This window comes from Phoenix dactylifera, chromosome 9, assembly GCF_009389715.1.
Source record: "Phoenix dactylifera cultivar Barhee BC4 chromosome 9, palm_55x_up_171113_PBpolish2nd_filt_p, whole genome shotgun sequence".
NCBI classification, from domain to species: domain Eukaryota; kingdom Viridiplantae; phylum Streptophyta; class Magnoliopsida; order Arecales; family Arecaceae; genus Phoenix; species Phoenix dactylifera.
In genome coordinates this window covers 21,503,317-21,518,383 of record NC_052400.1, presented here as the reverse complement: position 1 = coordinate 21,518,383, position 15,067 = coordinate 21,503,317, and the positions used below count along the sequence as shown (strand labels likewise).

Below are 15,067 nucleotides of genomic sequence, written 5' to 3'. Positions count from 1 at the left end.
AACCTGCTTTAACGACATGCCTGATATTATGTAATGCTGTCAAGTCAAGATGTGCCATACCCATGCTGATGAGATAGCTTTTAAAGGTTATACTATCAGACTGCTATTTGTCAGGGATGTTTTACCTTTTGATTGTAGCCTCGAGATAAACAAGTTTCAGCTTTCTTACATTAATGACTGATTCCATGCTTTATGGTGTGGCTTTGCTTCAAACATGACAAGGAAAATTTTCCCGGACTTTGGATTTGGATGATATATTGCACGGACCACTTTTTTGAATTTTTGGATTTGCAAGATTTTCATTTTCTTAAGGGAGTGAGAGAGTTTGCTTATTTTTGATTTATTGCAGAGTGAGACAGGTTCTATTTGCCTGTTAGTTTATCTCTGCTGGCTTTGTCTAAATCTGTTTCACCTTTTTGCGTCTTGTTGAGAATTGAGGAGGTAGCTGTATTTCTCTTTGTTGATTTGCTCAAATCAGCTTGCCAAAACAGAAAGTTAAGGCACCATGGCAATATGCTGGTGAAATTATGCCTGTTTGTATGTATGCATATTTATATGCTGGTGAAATTATGCCTGTTTGTATGTATGCATATTTTTTCATGCCTAAAAATCCTTCTATACACAAAACACACAAATAAAACAGCTAAGGGGCAGCGCTTATACCTATCACTCAATCAACAATACCAGTTGCACATTTTCCATATTTTCTGAAAAAAAAAATTCTCTGTTTTATTATACAAGCATTTACCATCTAAACTTTACATGAACTGTTTTCACTATATGGCAGCAGAGTGGGTGCTAATTGGTTCAGTTGGTGAGGTTGTTGCAAATTGTTACAATGACCTAGGTTTGAGTCCATCCTGCACCTCTTTAAGATTTGTTAACTCAATAAATTGGGCGTAGGCCAGAAACTCCCTCCCGTTGTCCAACTATATGGCAAAAGCATCATATATTAACTTCTGATATAGATTTAAAGGGCTGGCTTATGATAGTTTTTGCTGGTGTAGCTGTAGTTTCTCATAGTAACAAAGATCATATTACTGCAGTTTGTAATTCATGGACAAGTTTCAGATGGCCTCATCTTTCTTGCCGCTGCTCTGAGTCTTTATCTTTAATGGATAAACAGATCTTTGGATATGCTTGGAGACGTCAATATGGCAGAAGAAGGCATCCTGAGATTGTTATTCACTTCTGTTTATCAGATCTTTTGCAAAACTGGAAGTGATAATGAGGTAGCCTTGGCATCTAGGTATGTTTTCTTTTTCCTTTTTTTTTTCATTTACAAGCCAACTGTTTATTATTAAAAAAAGGTTCTGTTCAGATAAGTACAGGTTTCTTACCGTCAGTGAATATTTTCTTGCTTCTTTAAAAATGCATCTGATATTTGAAAATGCTGTTGACTTAATAGAACAACGACAAGCTCTTTGGATATGAAGGTAACTTTTAATGTTTCACCTTTCAACAAGGGTGGCAATGGGTTTGGTTAGGTAAAGTTTTTGTTAAAAAACTCCCAACCCATACCTGACCCGCTAATAATCTGAATGGGAAATGTAAACCCATGCCCAGTCCATTTGGATAAACCCATAACCACCCATCAATTGTTTAAGTTTTCACTTATTAATCATACACATAACTAAAACATAAAATAAAACATGGCATGCAAAGATCACAACCAACAAAATCTAGTTTAACTTCAAATTCATCATAACCATAATAAATTTAAAATTTAGGATCTATGAGTCATAAACTAATCAGAACAGTGTTCACTGAACCAACACTATGACTCGTATTGATCAGCTATCGGAATGGCACGATATGGGTCTGCACCATGTGATGCCAAAGTGTATCGAAATAGGGAGAGGGAGGGGGAGAGGGATAAGGAAAGGGAGAGAGAGGGCGAAGGTGGGGGGAGAGAGAGAGGGAGGGAGGGGGAGAACCGGGGGGTGTGGGGGTGTGGGTGTGTGTGTGTGTGTGTGTGTGTGTGGAGGGAGAACCCTAACCCTAACTGTAATTCTAGGGGATTGAAGAGAAGAAGGGGAAAATTGTATGAATAACCTGTCAAAGCAAAAAAAAAAAAAGAAGGGGAAAGAGGGGAGAGAAAGATCGGGAGTGTACCTAGCAATCTTTGCTAGAGATCGTGGTGGGAGGCTCGGAATCGGGTGAGGAGGCACTCGGGAGGGAGATCGAGTGAGGCGATCGTGGTGGGAGGTTCGGAATCGGGCGAGGAGGCATCCGAAAGAGAGATCGAGCAAGGCAACCATGTTGGAGGGCGGTTTCGGGACTTTTTTTAAGTGCCAAACCATTCGAACCGCCCGAATTGTTGCAATTCTTGATTGGTTCAGTTTGTATGGCCCGAACCGTCCAATTCGAGATGGTTCGGCTGACCATGAATTAGAATAAAACTAGCTAAAGTGCAACCTCACGCTCCAAAATTCCATGGCCTGTCCTATCCATCATTCTTTATAACCTAGTGTTTCGAGACCCCTGGGTCATCATGTGACTTGGATTTTGCCAAAAACCCATTTTTAGCTTGTTGGACTGTGCGGTTTAACCATTCAAGCCATCTTATCCACTCTTTGACACGGACCGGATCAATCATATTAAAACAAAAAAAAAGAGAGAGCAGCTCGGAACGCTCTTGCTATATTTTCTCTTTATCAAGGACCGTGCCTCATCAATCTTCTTTCTCTCCATCTTGAAGGAATTGTGCCAGATATGGAGAAGAGAGCCTTCGCTTCTTGACCCTAACAGTAAGAGGATCATCGGTGAATTTGGAGAGAGAGAGAGAGTTGTTGTTGCCAGAGGATGCCCATCATTGGTAGATCTAGCAGGAAGAGAGCTGGAGGATGGTTGACAACGATGAACCCGGGCGGTAGAATGGTTGATGGCTGTGAATATCAATAGACAGTCCTCATCTCCAGATTCACGAGGAGAGCGCATGTCTAGATCTGGAAGGAGGAGAGTCCAAGTCTAGATCACTAGATTTTTGGAAATGGGGCAGTGAGAATCTCTAAAGAAATCTTCTCACTATTTTTTCGTTCTGTTTCTTCTTCACTTCTCTCTATTACTCTGCTCGAGATTTGTTCTTCTCTGCCAGGCTGAATGAGAAAAAGATTTTGATTTTGGAAGATTGGGAAAGAGGAAAAGTGTGGACCACTTCAATCACAGTTGATCCACAGTCAAATCGGGGACACGTGACCCGGCCATGAAAAGGGTTCGGACTGGGTCAGCGGGTTCTATACATTGCTATAGGCCTTTTTTTTTCCTTCAGTAAATTGAACGATATGGAAAAAAAATAGAGAACTGTCAACTATGCTAGGTCTAGGAGCTGGTTGAGTCTTGATGGGTGATGGGCTAAACCCAAATCCACCCATTTACAATTGGGTTGATTTCAGGGTGATCCAAAACCATCCAACTTTGAAAGTGATTTTCTATTTTTTTCCTGTCTAAATATATATCTAGTTGTGAAAACAAAGAATTAATTAATAAATATTACCTAGTATGGTGTTTGTTGTTAGATATTAGGGAAACAAGGTATAGTAGTGTGAAATGTTGCTTAGACATCTCAAGGTTACATGCTTGATATGTTTGTGTGGATTTCTGCATGGTTTTCTTCCTTGAAGTCTTCATAAACATGCACCGTTGGGGTGTTTTCGCGCTTAAGGCGTTTCGGGTGGAGGGTGCTAGGGCATCTGTGTGCACGAAGAGGGCTAGTTCGCTTAAAGCTTACCGCGCTTTTTACAAAATCGTTTCTTTTTCTGTTGTTCAATGGATGTAAGCTTTTGTTTATGTTTCACTTTATGGCCTAAAGTGTCCTTTCTCGCACTTCTTTAGCTGTTAAATAAATGTATTTATACTCCCTCGTGGCATATACATTCCATTTATCGTAGATCTAAGATCATTCCAAAATGATTCGAGCTACCATATTAGTCAGAATATGGGAATTTGCTTGGCTGTGCTGCTCTCCAGATAAATGACATTAAAAATTCATAAGGTTTTATGTTCGGAGCAGCAACAATGACATCATGCTCATGACCCACCCTTGTACAGAGACAAGAGTAGATCAGAATGGTGGGATATCCTGTTTTGGCTTCTTGGAAGCCTATAATGGAGCTTAAATGCTTCATGGTTTTGTGATACAGTAGCTCTCTTTAGTATAATGATGCAGGGACTTTTTCTTTTTTCATATGTAAGCATTCCTTTGTATGGGAATTTTAAAATTATAAAATGTCAAGCAATTGATCACTAAGTGAATGTGTAATCAGGATCAGGTTATGTGCAGATAATCATTCAAATTACCTTTTGAGTTCACCCTGATTTAGCATTGCATCTGTTAGAGCTCAACACGTTTTAATGCATGGATGTCTGTGATTTAATATTTGGATGAGAAGCGGTGAGGATACACAACAGATATGCATTATGGTCCACTTTAGACACATGAATGTACCTGAACTGCTTATAGTGGGCCACGCACCCATCAATGTGGCCCTTCATTGGATTTACTTATTTCCCAATCTTGTTTGTCACAAATATGGTATCACGCATGTAGTTGTGTGGACTGCAATGTGGAGATACTTATCTTTCAAAGTTGTCTCATGATTGAGATTGCGCCTAATTTGAATTCTTAGATTAATGGAAAAAAGTATAACAGCACATAACATACTTCTCATTCTCTTTGTATCGTATTTTTTTAATTGATGCTCTGAGTTAAAATTTTAAGGGGCCATTGCTTTGGCTGACAAGCACAATGGCAGGGGTTCAAGTCTTGGAGCAGCCACTTCGTGGAAAAAAAAGGGCCAAGGGTTAGGTTTGTTCCCAATTTGCCCCTTTTAGGACCCTGGATTGCCCGGACCATAACTAGGTAATGCCATTTTTTTCTGAGTTAAATTTTTGATTGGTGAGATGGATCTTCAACATGTTCCTTCTTTCCAATGAACAATATGAAGACAATAAATTAAAATTTTTTAAAATTTCTAAGAAGAATATGGATTTGTATAGCCATTTCCGCATCTTCTAACACAAGCCTGTAATCATAAGCATAGCCAAGAAAACCAACCCTTGTCTCAAGTGTTTGAGGTTGGTTTTATGAATCCCTATTTGCCACACATCTCTGTTTTCAGAAATCTGTGGTGTAACACAAGGTTTTTCTAAATAATTTCACATTATTCCCATTCATGTTATCTTAGTTCTTTCCTTCTATATTTTGACCCGTTGGCATAGCTTCAAGAACTTTAACTTTTTTCTTTTTTTCTTTTTTTTGATTCTTGTTGTGCATGCCAAGAATTCCATCTTATCCTTTGTATCATTTTGTCCTCAGCTGGTGTCATTCCTTTGTGTCCTTCAGTATGCTTGTCTCTGATTTTATTTTTACTAGTTGTACCCAAAATCAGTTCAACATTCTCTTATCTGCCTCTCTCATGGGCCTTTATCACTTGCCAGTTTGGCCTTATTGCCAATGCATGTGTTGTCCATGTAACATCCCAGATAAACTCCTCTACTTCATCCATATAGCTCTAATTTTAGTAGCTATTGGCTTAATCTACCTCTCCATTCTTTTGTGTAGTTGATCCAACCTATTTAAATCAAGCAAATTGTTATATTTCTGGCTATCAATTTTGTTTGGGGCCTTAATTTTACTTCCATTTTCATTATTATTAAATTCGATATATATTGTTGTCCTTCCTAGTTCCTACTGATTTTCAAACCGCTATCCTTGAAGGCTTTCATTCATATTTCTGACTTAGCATTTTCTGTCGTCCTCAATCAACACTATACCATGTATGAGTAACATGTACCATGATCTATCTTGGTGAATGTTGGCGGTAAGTTCATCGATGAGTAGTGTAAATTGATATGAGCTCAATTGTTTCCCATGGCATAAGCTGGTCTAATTTGTAATGGGAATAGGATTTTCATACCTTCATTTTTGAAAAAAAATTATAAACCTAGAATGTTTCATTAACTTCTCCAAAACTAAAACTGAAATAGCTGCTTCCATATCTTTAGTAATTTGGCTCTCATTTTCTTGACATAAATAGGTAAACAAAAAGTCCAATCACAATCCCTACTTCTTCAGGTCCAGTACTACAGACCAAAAAAGAGGAAAATATCATAAACAAAACCTGACATTACTGTTATGGGCAAAATGCTATAGCTGAATTCCACAGTATCTGATAGAATAGAAGATTACTTTTTTTCTAGAAGAGCTCCACATGATGTCTCTTCATTGAGAAAGTTGGGTGTGATCACTTTGAATAAAGTGCACTAGTGTCTCCCTTTCTTTTTTCCTTAAACAAGAAATAGTGGGCTATATCCAGTATGCAGCAAATGTGATTCCAGCCGCTCTGATGGTTCCTCCAAGGCACTAATATAACAAAAAAGAATTGTGTATAACAGTAGTAGATGAATTCTGATCTGATTAAATGGAATCATTTTAAGAACTGTCAAAACATGTGGTGATTTTTCTATGCTGCTATACATATGTATGTGTGTTTATGTATATATTTCCATATTTTCTCATGTTGAGGCTGTGATTGCAGGTTGCTGGCTCTAGCTGCTCGGTTTGCAACCAAAATGATTCGAAGATATGGGTTATTAAAGCATAAAAAAGAAAAGTCCATGTTAAGCACTGAGAAAGATTTAAAAATTTCTTCTCTACAGCCAGATTTGCCTGCTGATGATTTTGACGAAATTAGCTATTCAAGAAGGCTTTTTGAGATGTCTCACTTTCTGGAGGTTATTCGAAACCTCCAGAGCCGGTTGATTTCAAAAAGCAGAAGGCCGAGTCAAGGGGTATGATATTTGTTTTGTCATTGGGGTGTTGTTCTACCCATTAAGTACCTTTGGTCCACTCTGTAATGTTTGATGTTTTTATTGTTATTTTGTAGCTTTCAGATGCTAAAGATGCAGCAAATGTGGTGGATGCAGATGTACTACAGGAGGATTCTCCCCTTCCAGTTGTTATATCTGATACCAGTTCATCAGCATTGCTGGATGCTTCAGAAGGTCACATGAAGGGAGGATCAGCCTTCAGTACATCTGAGTTGGCATTTGATGACACTGGCAATTTAGCTTTAGCTCCTATAGAATCTTCTGTCGAGATGACAAAACTGATTCCTTTGGAAAATCCCAAGGATATGGTTGCACGCTGGGCAGTAGATAATTTTGACCTGAAAACAGTTGTCAAAGATGCTTTACACTCTGGTCGTCTCCCTTTAGCCGTTCTTCAGCTGCACCTTCAACATCAGAGGCAAGTAGCGCCTGGGAAGGAGCCTCATGATACTTTCAGTGAAATTCGTGATGTTGGAAGAGCTATTGCTTATGATCTGTTTTTAAAGGTAAAATGTTTGGCCTGTCTTTTTAAAAGGAAGATGACACCAGTCTGATATATGGGCTCATGTTTTTTGATGGACAGGGGGAAAGTGAACTAGCAGTGGCAACACTGCAAAGACTGGGAGAAGATATAGAAGTTGTTCTTAGAGAATTGCTGTTTGGTACTGTGAGGAGATCACTTAGGGCACGAATTGCAGATGAAATGAAATCATATGGATACCTGAGAGCACATGAATGGAAAACTTTGGAGAGAATTTCTCTTATTGAGGTTCGCTTTTTTGCCACCTCTGCATTACATATACATATGCGCATGCATGAATATGTATGTACATGCTAATATACATATTTTATATAATGTATTTTTTTACTTTAATTTCTAAAATGCTATTCAATTTCATGATGAACAAACTTTTCTCCTTTTGTGGAAAAGAGGCTGTATCCTAGCAGCAACTTCTGGGGTACATTTCTTGGGAAGCAGAAAAATATATGTGAAGCTGCAACAACTGTTACCAAGTCTGAAGCAGAAAATCTGATATTAAGCTTTCATGTGTTTGATGATCTTACCATTGAATGTGGTGATATTGATGGAGTTGTCATTGGTTGCTGGGAAAATATTGATCATGGCTATGCCTTTTCTCCGGTTTGTGAAGATAGTGTTGATGCTGGGTACTGGGCTTGTGCAGCTGCATGGTCTGATGCATGGGACCAAAGAACTGTTGATCGTGTAAGTTGCGTCTTGTTTATTTTGTAATAACTCTTTCAGTTTTTTTTGCCAGAATGATATGCGAAGTGATATGCTTGTGTCACAAGTGGTAGTAGTGGTCCTCGTGTATATCTAGACATGAACATGTGCATATGTAGGTGCTATTTTCATGGATGCATAAGATTTAATTCATGAAACACTGATTTTATGTGAGAAGGGATATAGATACTCACTCTTATTAGTTGAATACACCCCTTTGTGGCAGACACAGAGATAGAGAGAGGAGAGAGAGTATGTGCATGATATATAGGATTGTGCAAGTCCCAAAACAAAAGGTCAGGAACAGAGATGGTTGTCAATACGACTGACAGTTTGGTGTTATGGGAATTTTTCTCTTTTTCATGATATTTTGTCCTCCTCTTGATTATGCTTTTTTTTGTGTCCTATACCTCTGTGACGTTCACTGAACTTCTTTATCTCAAAACATTTTTCCTGTTGTTGGGGTTGAAATTTTGAACTTTCTTGATAAATAACATCTCTGTTGAGAAATAAAGATATTTCATAATTTATTTTTCTGCATTTCTTTCTTCCACTTTGTTGTAAATAATATTTGTAGTTTAGGCTTGTTTCATACTGAATGAATACTTTGAATCCCTTTGAATATCTTCTGGTATTTACTATTTAGCGTGCAAAGAGGTCATTTTGGTTGCATGGTTATATCATTACCTAATAAGGTCAGTGTATGTGGGAACTGCTATTCTATTTTCCTGAAGTGGTCATTGCTTTTTTTATTCTAATGAAAAAGCCCAATGCATCTGCTTCTATGATTTAGTTGTTTGGTCTGCCTTCAAAAGGTCTGTCATGTTGTCACATTAGTTTGTCATGATGGTTTTTTTTGTCTTTCAAGTTCGCGAGACTGCAAGCTTTTTTTTTCATAAAATAATTTGTAAATTCGGTTGATGATGCATATCTTTGAGTTAGTTGCGTTGCTGTGTTTGCCAACTGAAGATCCCAAGGTTAAATGGAAGCCTTGCAACAAAAAAGAAGTGGACAATCTAGCTTGGGAACTTGGAGATTTGGATAATTATCTAGATTTCTATGATACTAAATGTTAAATATCTTTCACCATAAGGGTTAAATTGTGGTTCATGTGGGTTTGTTTAGATCGCAGATTTTGGTAAGCTGCTCCATACCAATTGATGTGCTGCTTCCATTTCATTGTTGTTCCACTGTTAATGAAACTTACTCTTGATATATTGTTAGTTAACTGAGTCCTTATTAGTTTATGTAAAATCTTTCTGGTCATCCATCATCCCTCTTGTATTCAATGCTTATAGAGTCCAAATGACCATAATGCAATGACTCTTTTGATGCAGATAGTGCTTGATCAACCTTTTTATATGGGAGTTCATGTACCATGGGAATCTCAACTTGAATATCATGTCTCGCACAATAATTTAGAGGAGGTCTACAAACTCTTGGATGTGATTCCTACAACATTCTTGTCAGAAGGTTGTCTCAAAATTAATTTGGACAGTTCACATTCTGCTGCAAATGATGGAACGGATGTGAAGTCTCCTGATTATGCAATGTGCATTTGTGCTGCTGAAGAATTAGAGCCTGTGTGCATTGATGTTCCGCATGTTAAAATTCTCAGATTTCCAGCTACTACATGTTCATCATGGTTAAAAATGCTTGTGGAACAGGAACTGGCTAAGAGGTATATTTTTTTGAAAGAGTACTGGCAAAGTACTGCTGAGATCATATCACTTCTTGCCCGTGCTGGCTTTCTTATCAACTCGTCCAAGTTCTCCACCAGGTGTAAATCTTCTAAGAGTTCTCTTGATCTAGATATATTAGTCAGCGATCAATCTCACAATGATACCATAGAAGCCTTGCATAAGCTTGTTGTACATCACTGTATACGATATAACTTGCCATACCTTCTGGACCTTTACCTTGATCATCATAATCTGGCTCTGGATTATGGTTCTCTTTGCTCGCTACAGCAAGCTGCGGTAAGTTCCTTAGAATCCAGAAAGTGTTAGTGCTGTCAATATGATATGTTGCATGTGGAACTTTCCGTTTTTCTATTTTTTATAATATATCCATATGTTTTGAAAGCATATACATATTTCTTAATTTCATCCTCTTTTCTAAATTGCTTTTGTTGCATGCAGTTGCTTAATACAGAAATAGAATAACAACTACGTAATCCCTTATTTCAGAAATAGAATAACAGCCACACTTTTTGTACCACTGGATCACCTTATATTATAAGGAAGCAACTTTTCTCAATAAGTAACTCTCAATTATTAGTCATCTATTTCTATTTGACATTTTAAAATTCCAATCAAATTAGAATGCCAGAGTCCCAACTCCCAACACTGATAGGAATCTATATGTGGTGAGTTTTGCATAATCACAGCAATTTGCACACTAACCTCAACTTGTAATATATGATGTAATACCAACTGCGGGTAAGTTCTATTTCAATGAATATACATTGAAATGGATATGCACATACATGCCTGCCTGCCTGTGTGTTGATTTCATTAAGTGCTTCAGAAGTTTACCAGTATTTATTCATGACAAGTTTGGAAGCTAGAAATGTCATTGGCTTAAGTTTTCCAAACAGAAGCAAAGATAGTGCATACACAGTAGGAAGTATGAACTCTGCCAACTGTTGGTTCTCTGCTACGCTTTCCTTTGCTCTAAGATGGATAGGCTATAGTTTAATTCTGAAAGAACAAGATCTATCTTAGTTTCATGGTTTTGAGGATGCTGGCTGTGGTGGAAGACTCAGCAACATCAAATTTTCATGTTTCAACTGTAGGTTCAACCCTAATAGGTATCATAGGGCAGACTGGAACAATGGTTAGTAAATTAGCAATGTTTGAGGTATCTAATAAATGAGATTTGGTTATTTATTTTATTCAGTTTATTCTCTCCTAATTTTTCTGTATATCTCTATTTATATATGTCGTTCTTTACTCCTGTAAAGCATTCTAAAGCATGAATGGAGTATGCAATGCTCGGAGTCCTATTTTGAAGAAGAAGAAAGGAGATTCATAGAGATAAAAATCAGAATCTCAGCCTATTGATTATGGGGGATGCCTTGAAACTTCAGTTAGCTGAGACTTGCAAGATCTAAAAAGTTGCTTTCAAGATGTTCCAACAAAAATCAGAGCAATTATAGGGTATACTTAAAGCAAATTCAAGCCTGGATTCACTAAATTCACCCTAATATGCTACCGCCCATGCACACTCCCAACTACCCACTCTCCCACACACACACACACACACACAGAGAGAGAGAGAGAGAGAGAGAGAGAGAGAGAGAGAGAGAGAGAGACTTTGCTTAGCTGAAACATGCAATATCCACATGCTGCTTTCAAGTTGTTCCAGTAAAATAAAGGAATTTTTCGAATGATGGATATGCTTGGGTTAGAATTAATGCAAATTCAAGCCTTGATTCACCTGACACCCACACCTCCCCCTCCCGAAAAGAGAGAGAGAGAAGAGAGAAGAGAGAGAGACAGAGAGAGGCACTTAGATTTCATATACCTAGTTCTTTTTTCCTTCTTCTCTTCTTATTGGATGTGCTTGTGAAAACAGCCTTCTTACAAGATCAACCCATTTACCTCCATGCCTTCAATTACGAAAGTCAATTTATGTGGACAACAAAAATAATTATTTTTTTTGAAAAGAACTGTTGATCCATGCCTTTTGGTTTCTTTCAAGGTTCATTAAAAAAATGGAATATTTATTAAAATTCTGATCTTTGCACGGTAGCTCGCAAGGAGTGGAAGGAATGGGCATCTCATTATACAGATGATAGCAAATTATGGGATTCAATTTGTCTCTTTGGCTTATAATTGTGGTGGTGAGATGAATATGGTTTCTTGTATTGAACTTGTCGGAATCCCTCTTCATCTTGACTCTTCTCAAGTCAGGAGGAATTTTGGAATGTTGCTTCCTGGTTTCAGAAGCTTAAATTACGACCTGTAAGGTTTGTATTACTGGCAGTTGGCCTTTAAGGTTTCATGGTAGGGATATTTTCTTTCTTGTTGTTTTGGCTGGATATACCACTTCTTTCTGGTTTGACATCATGTTGAGGCCAGTCACAAAAATCTGCTTAACGTTTTCATTGGTGCCCTTTGGACTTGGAGTTGTATGAGCCAACTCCATTTTGACTGGAGAAGGCTTAGATGATAATGATGATTGTCGATTTGATGCAGTAATTGCATTCAAAGTTATCTACCTCATTGCTGTATCTTCATAGATGATTGCATGACTGCATAGAAAGTAACAACGACAAACTCAAATATTCAATGCATGGATGTGACTTTTGGTAACAACATTTTTATTAAGTCTTGCCCACACTCATATGTAACATTCTTGATCACTAGGTTTTATCTATTTACTTATTATTTTTATTTTATTACATATTACTTGGATGCTTCATTTTTAAGTTTTTTTAGAAGTGTTGACACTTTTGATATGGCATGACACGACACGGTTCTTGACTCCTCTTTGAAATATCTTGCTGATATCAGCAAAAGGTGCCCAACTTGTTGTGGAGTGTCATGCAGGGGACTCTTATCTTAAAGTGCCAGACGCTTCAAGCAAAGTGTCCTTATGTTTCTTTTATAGTTATCAAGGTTATGTGAACACTTCAAGCAAAGCGTACTTATGTTTTTATTATAAAGCTATCCAAGTTATGTAGGCACTTTATGCAAGGTGCCCTTATATTTTATCACAATTAAATGGGCAAGTGAAGTGTCATTATGTTTCAAATACAAAGTTACCACACATCTTAAGTAAGCTTAAATGAACCTAACTAGTAACTTAAATAACTCACAAACTGTTGTCTATTCTATTAGATGGCATATATTTCTCTGTCCCCTTTGGATAAGCGTCAATGCATACATTTATAAATCAATATATATTAACTTAATATATATGCTAGGTTCTCGTGTGTAGACTTTTGGAGGCTGCTTTCTTCGGCACTTGAGGTATATTTACATACATTTATAAATCAATATATATTAACTTAATATATATGCTAGGTTCTTGTGTGTAGACTTTTGGAGGCTGCTTTCTTCGACACTTGAGGTATATTTACATGTATATCAAAAGGGGCTAGTCATTTCAAGGGGCTAAAAACACCCAAAATGACAAGTCATTGCCCCAGCCTTGGTTTATTTTTGAAGAACATTGAAAGCTGCTTTGTTTTGCTCCCCTGCAAGTATAAGGCATTCTATTATTTATTTATTTATATTTCAAAAATCCCTTTAGTTTATACAGATTGTCATTGATGATATTTTCTAAATCTAATAAAATTGATGACCTTATTTCCACAAAGTAGTCTTTTTTGCCATCTTGCAAGGACTATGTTCTGGAACGAAGTCATGAAATATAGCTTAGTTAGAAAGCATTTAGTTACCTTTCCTGCAATGAATGGTCCATGAATTTGCAATTTTGAGGATCTTGGTACTTGTCTGATAAAAGTTTATGTGCACCAAGATGCCTTCCTTTCATAAAATTTAATCATCTTCAACAATACTTGCTTGAGGTACACAGCATTAAGTTCACAGAAGGTTGTATGCAATTAAATGAGAATCATGACATGAGGAGATAACTTGGCTGGAGCTATATCTGACTAGCGACATATTGCCTATCAATACCTGATCCTTATTAGCAAAACTTGGAGAAGTTGTTAAAGGATGTGGCTTAATGGGATTAGCAATAGGTTAAGCCATTTGAGTGGGGTTTGCTGATGACTAATATGCCAAGAAGATATGCAGCTTCAGCCCACCAGTGCACCAGCCAATTGCTGCATTAAGAAATCATTACGATGAAGTGCTACTGCTCACTGAAAAATGACAAAAAATGAAAATTGAGGAAAGAATATCATTGCTAATTAAACCTTTGAATTTAATCATTGAGAATTTTGAAGACAGATAGAGTTTACAGAAGAGTAGATTGACACAGCAGGAGGCAAGTTAAGAGACAAGTAATTAACCAGTGATTGATGATTGTGTAATTGTAATATTGAGTATCTTGAACTGAAAACACTGGCTCATCTATATTGGGATTAGTATGCCTTCTTGCAATATGTTTGGATTGCTTAGTCATATGCTCTATAATTCTCTAGTTTTCTAAGTGAACATAATGCCATTTTATCACAAGATTGAGAAATATTCATCTTTCTTGTATTGTTTGCTTAATTCATTTATCTATTTACTATCAACTGCAAGACATGTTCATTTTAGAAGCTGTACCTCTTCTTTTCAGTCCCATATAACCATTTTATTATCAATCAAATTTACTGATAGAAGAATAACTGAATCACTCTTCAAGCATTTGCCTGGCTTTTAATTTGTGGAATGCTGACTGACATATTTGGAAAACTAAATAACTATCTGACTAAATGATGCAATGCCTTTCAGGGATTTGCCTGGCTTTTAATTCGTGGAATGCTGCCTGACATATTTGGAAAACTAAATAACTATCTGACTAAATGATGCAATGCCTTTCAGGGAGACTGCCAATGGGCAAAATGGTTGCTTTTTTCTAGGATTAAAGGATGTGAATATGAAGCATCATTCGCTAATGCCCGTTCAAATTTATCTCGTCAAATGATCCTTGGCAGCAACCTCAGTGTTCTAGAGATTGATGAGATAATACGGACTGTTGATGATATGGCTGAAGGGGGAGGAGAGATGGCTGCTTTGGCCACTTTAATGTATGCTGCTGCTCCGATGCAAGAGTGTGCTTGTTCTGGAAGTGTGAACAGGCATTGTAGCTCTTCTTCTCAGTGCACATTAGAGAATCTAAGGCCTGGTCTTCAGCACTTTCCCACCCTGTGGCGGACGCTTGTAGCCAGTTGCTTTGGGCAAGAAGCAAATGACTATTCTTTGAGTTCCACTGCAAGTAATGGTAAATTTCTGACCTTTTATCTCTTGGCCTTTTGTTGTCTCTGCTTGCATTCTTTTTTTTATTATGCATTTTTTTGAAAAACAAACC

The 15,067-nt window shown here is 37.3% G+C and overlaps 1 protein-coding gene across 1 annotated transcript in view; it reads left to right on the top strand.

The window, feature by feature from the left end:
- LOC103704848 overlaps nt 1-15,067 on the top strand; it is a 38,294-nt gene that overhangs the window by 5,154 nt on the left and 18,073 nt on the right. The window contains exons 5-11 of the mRNA XM_008788325.4: nt 1,127-1,249; nt 6,540-6,792; nt 6,888-7,337; nt 7,415-7,600; nt 7,763-8,056; nt 9,412-10,053; nt 14,581-14,980. Coding sequence (XP_008786547.2) covers nt 1,127-1,249; nt 6,540-6,792; nt 6,888-7,337; nt 7,415-7,600; nt 7,763-8,056; nt 9,412-10,053; nt 14,581-14,980 — 2,348 coding nt within the window. The remainder of the gene's footprint in view (nt 1-1,126; nt 1,250-6,539; nt 6,793-6,887; nt 7,338-7,414; nt 7,601-7,762; nt 8,057-9,411; nt 10,054-14,580; nt 14,981-15,067) is intronic.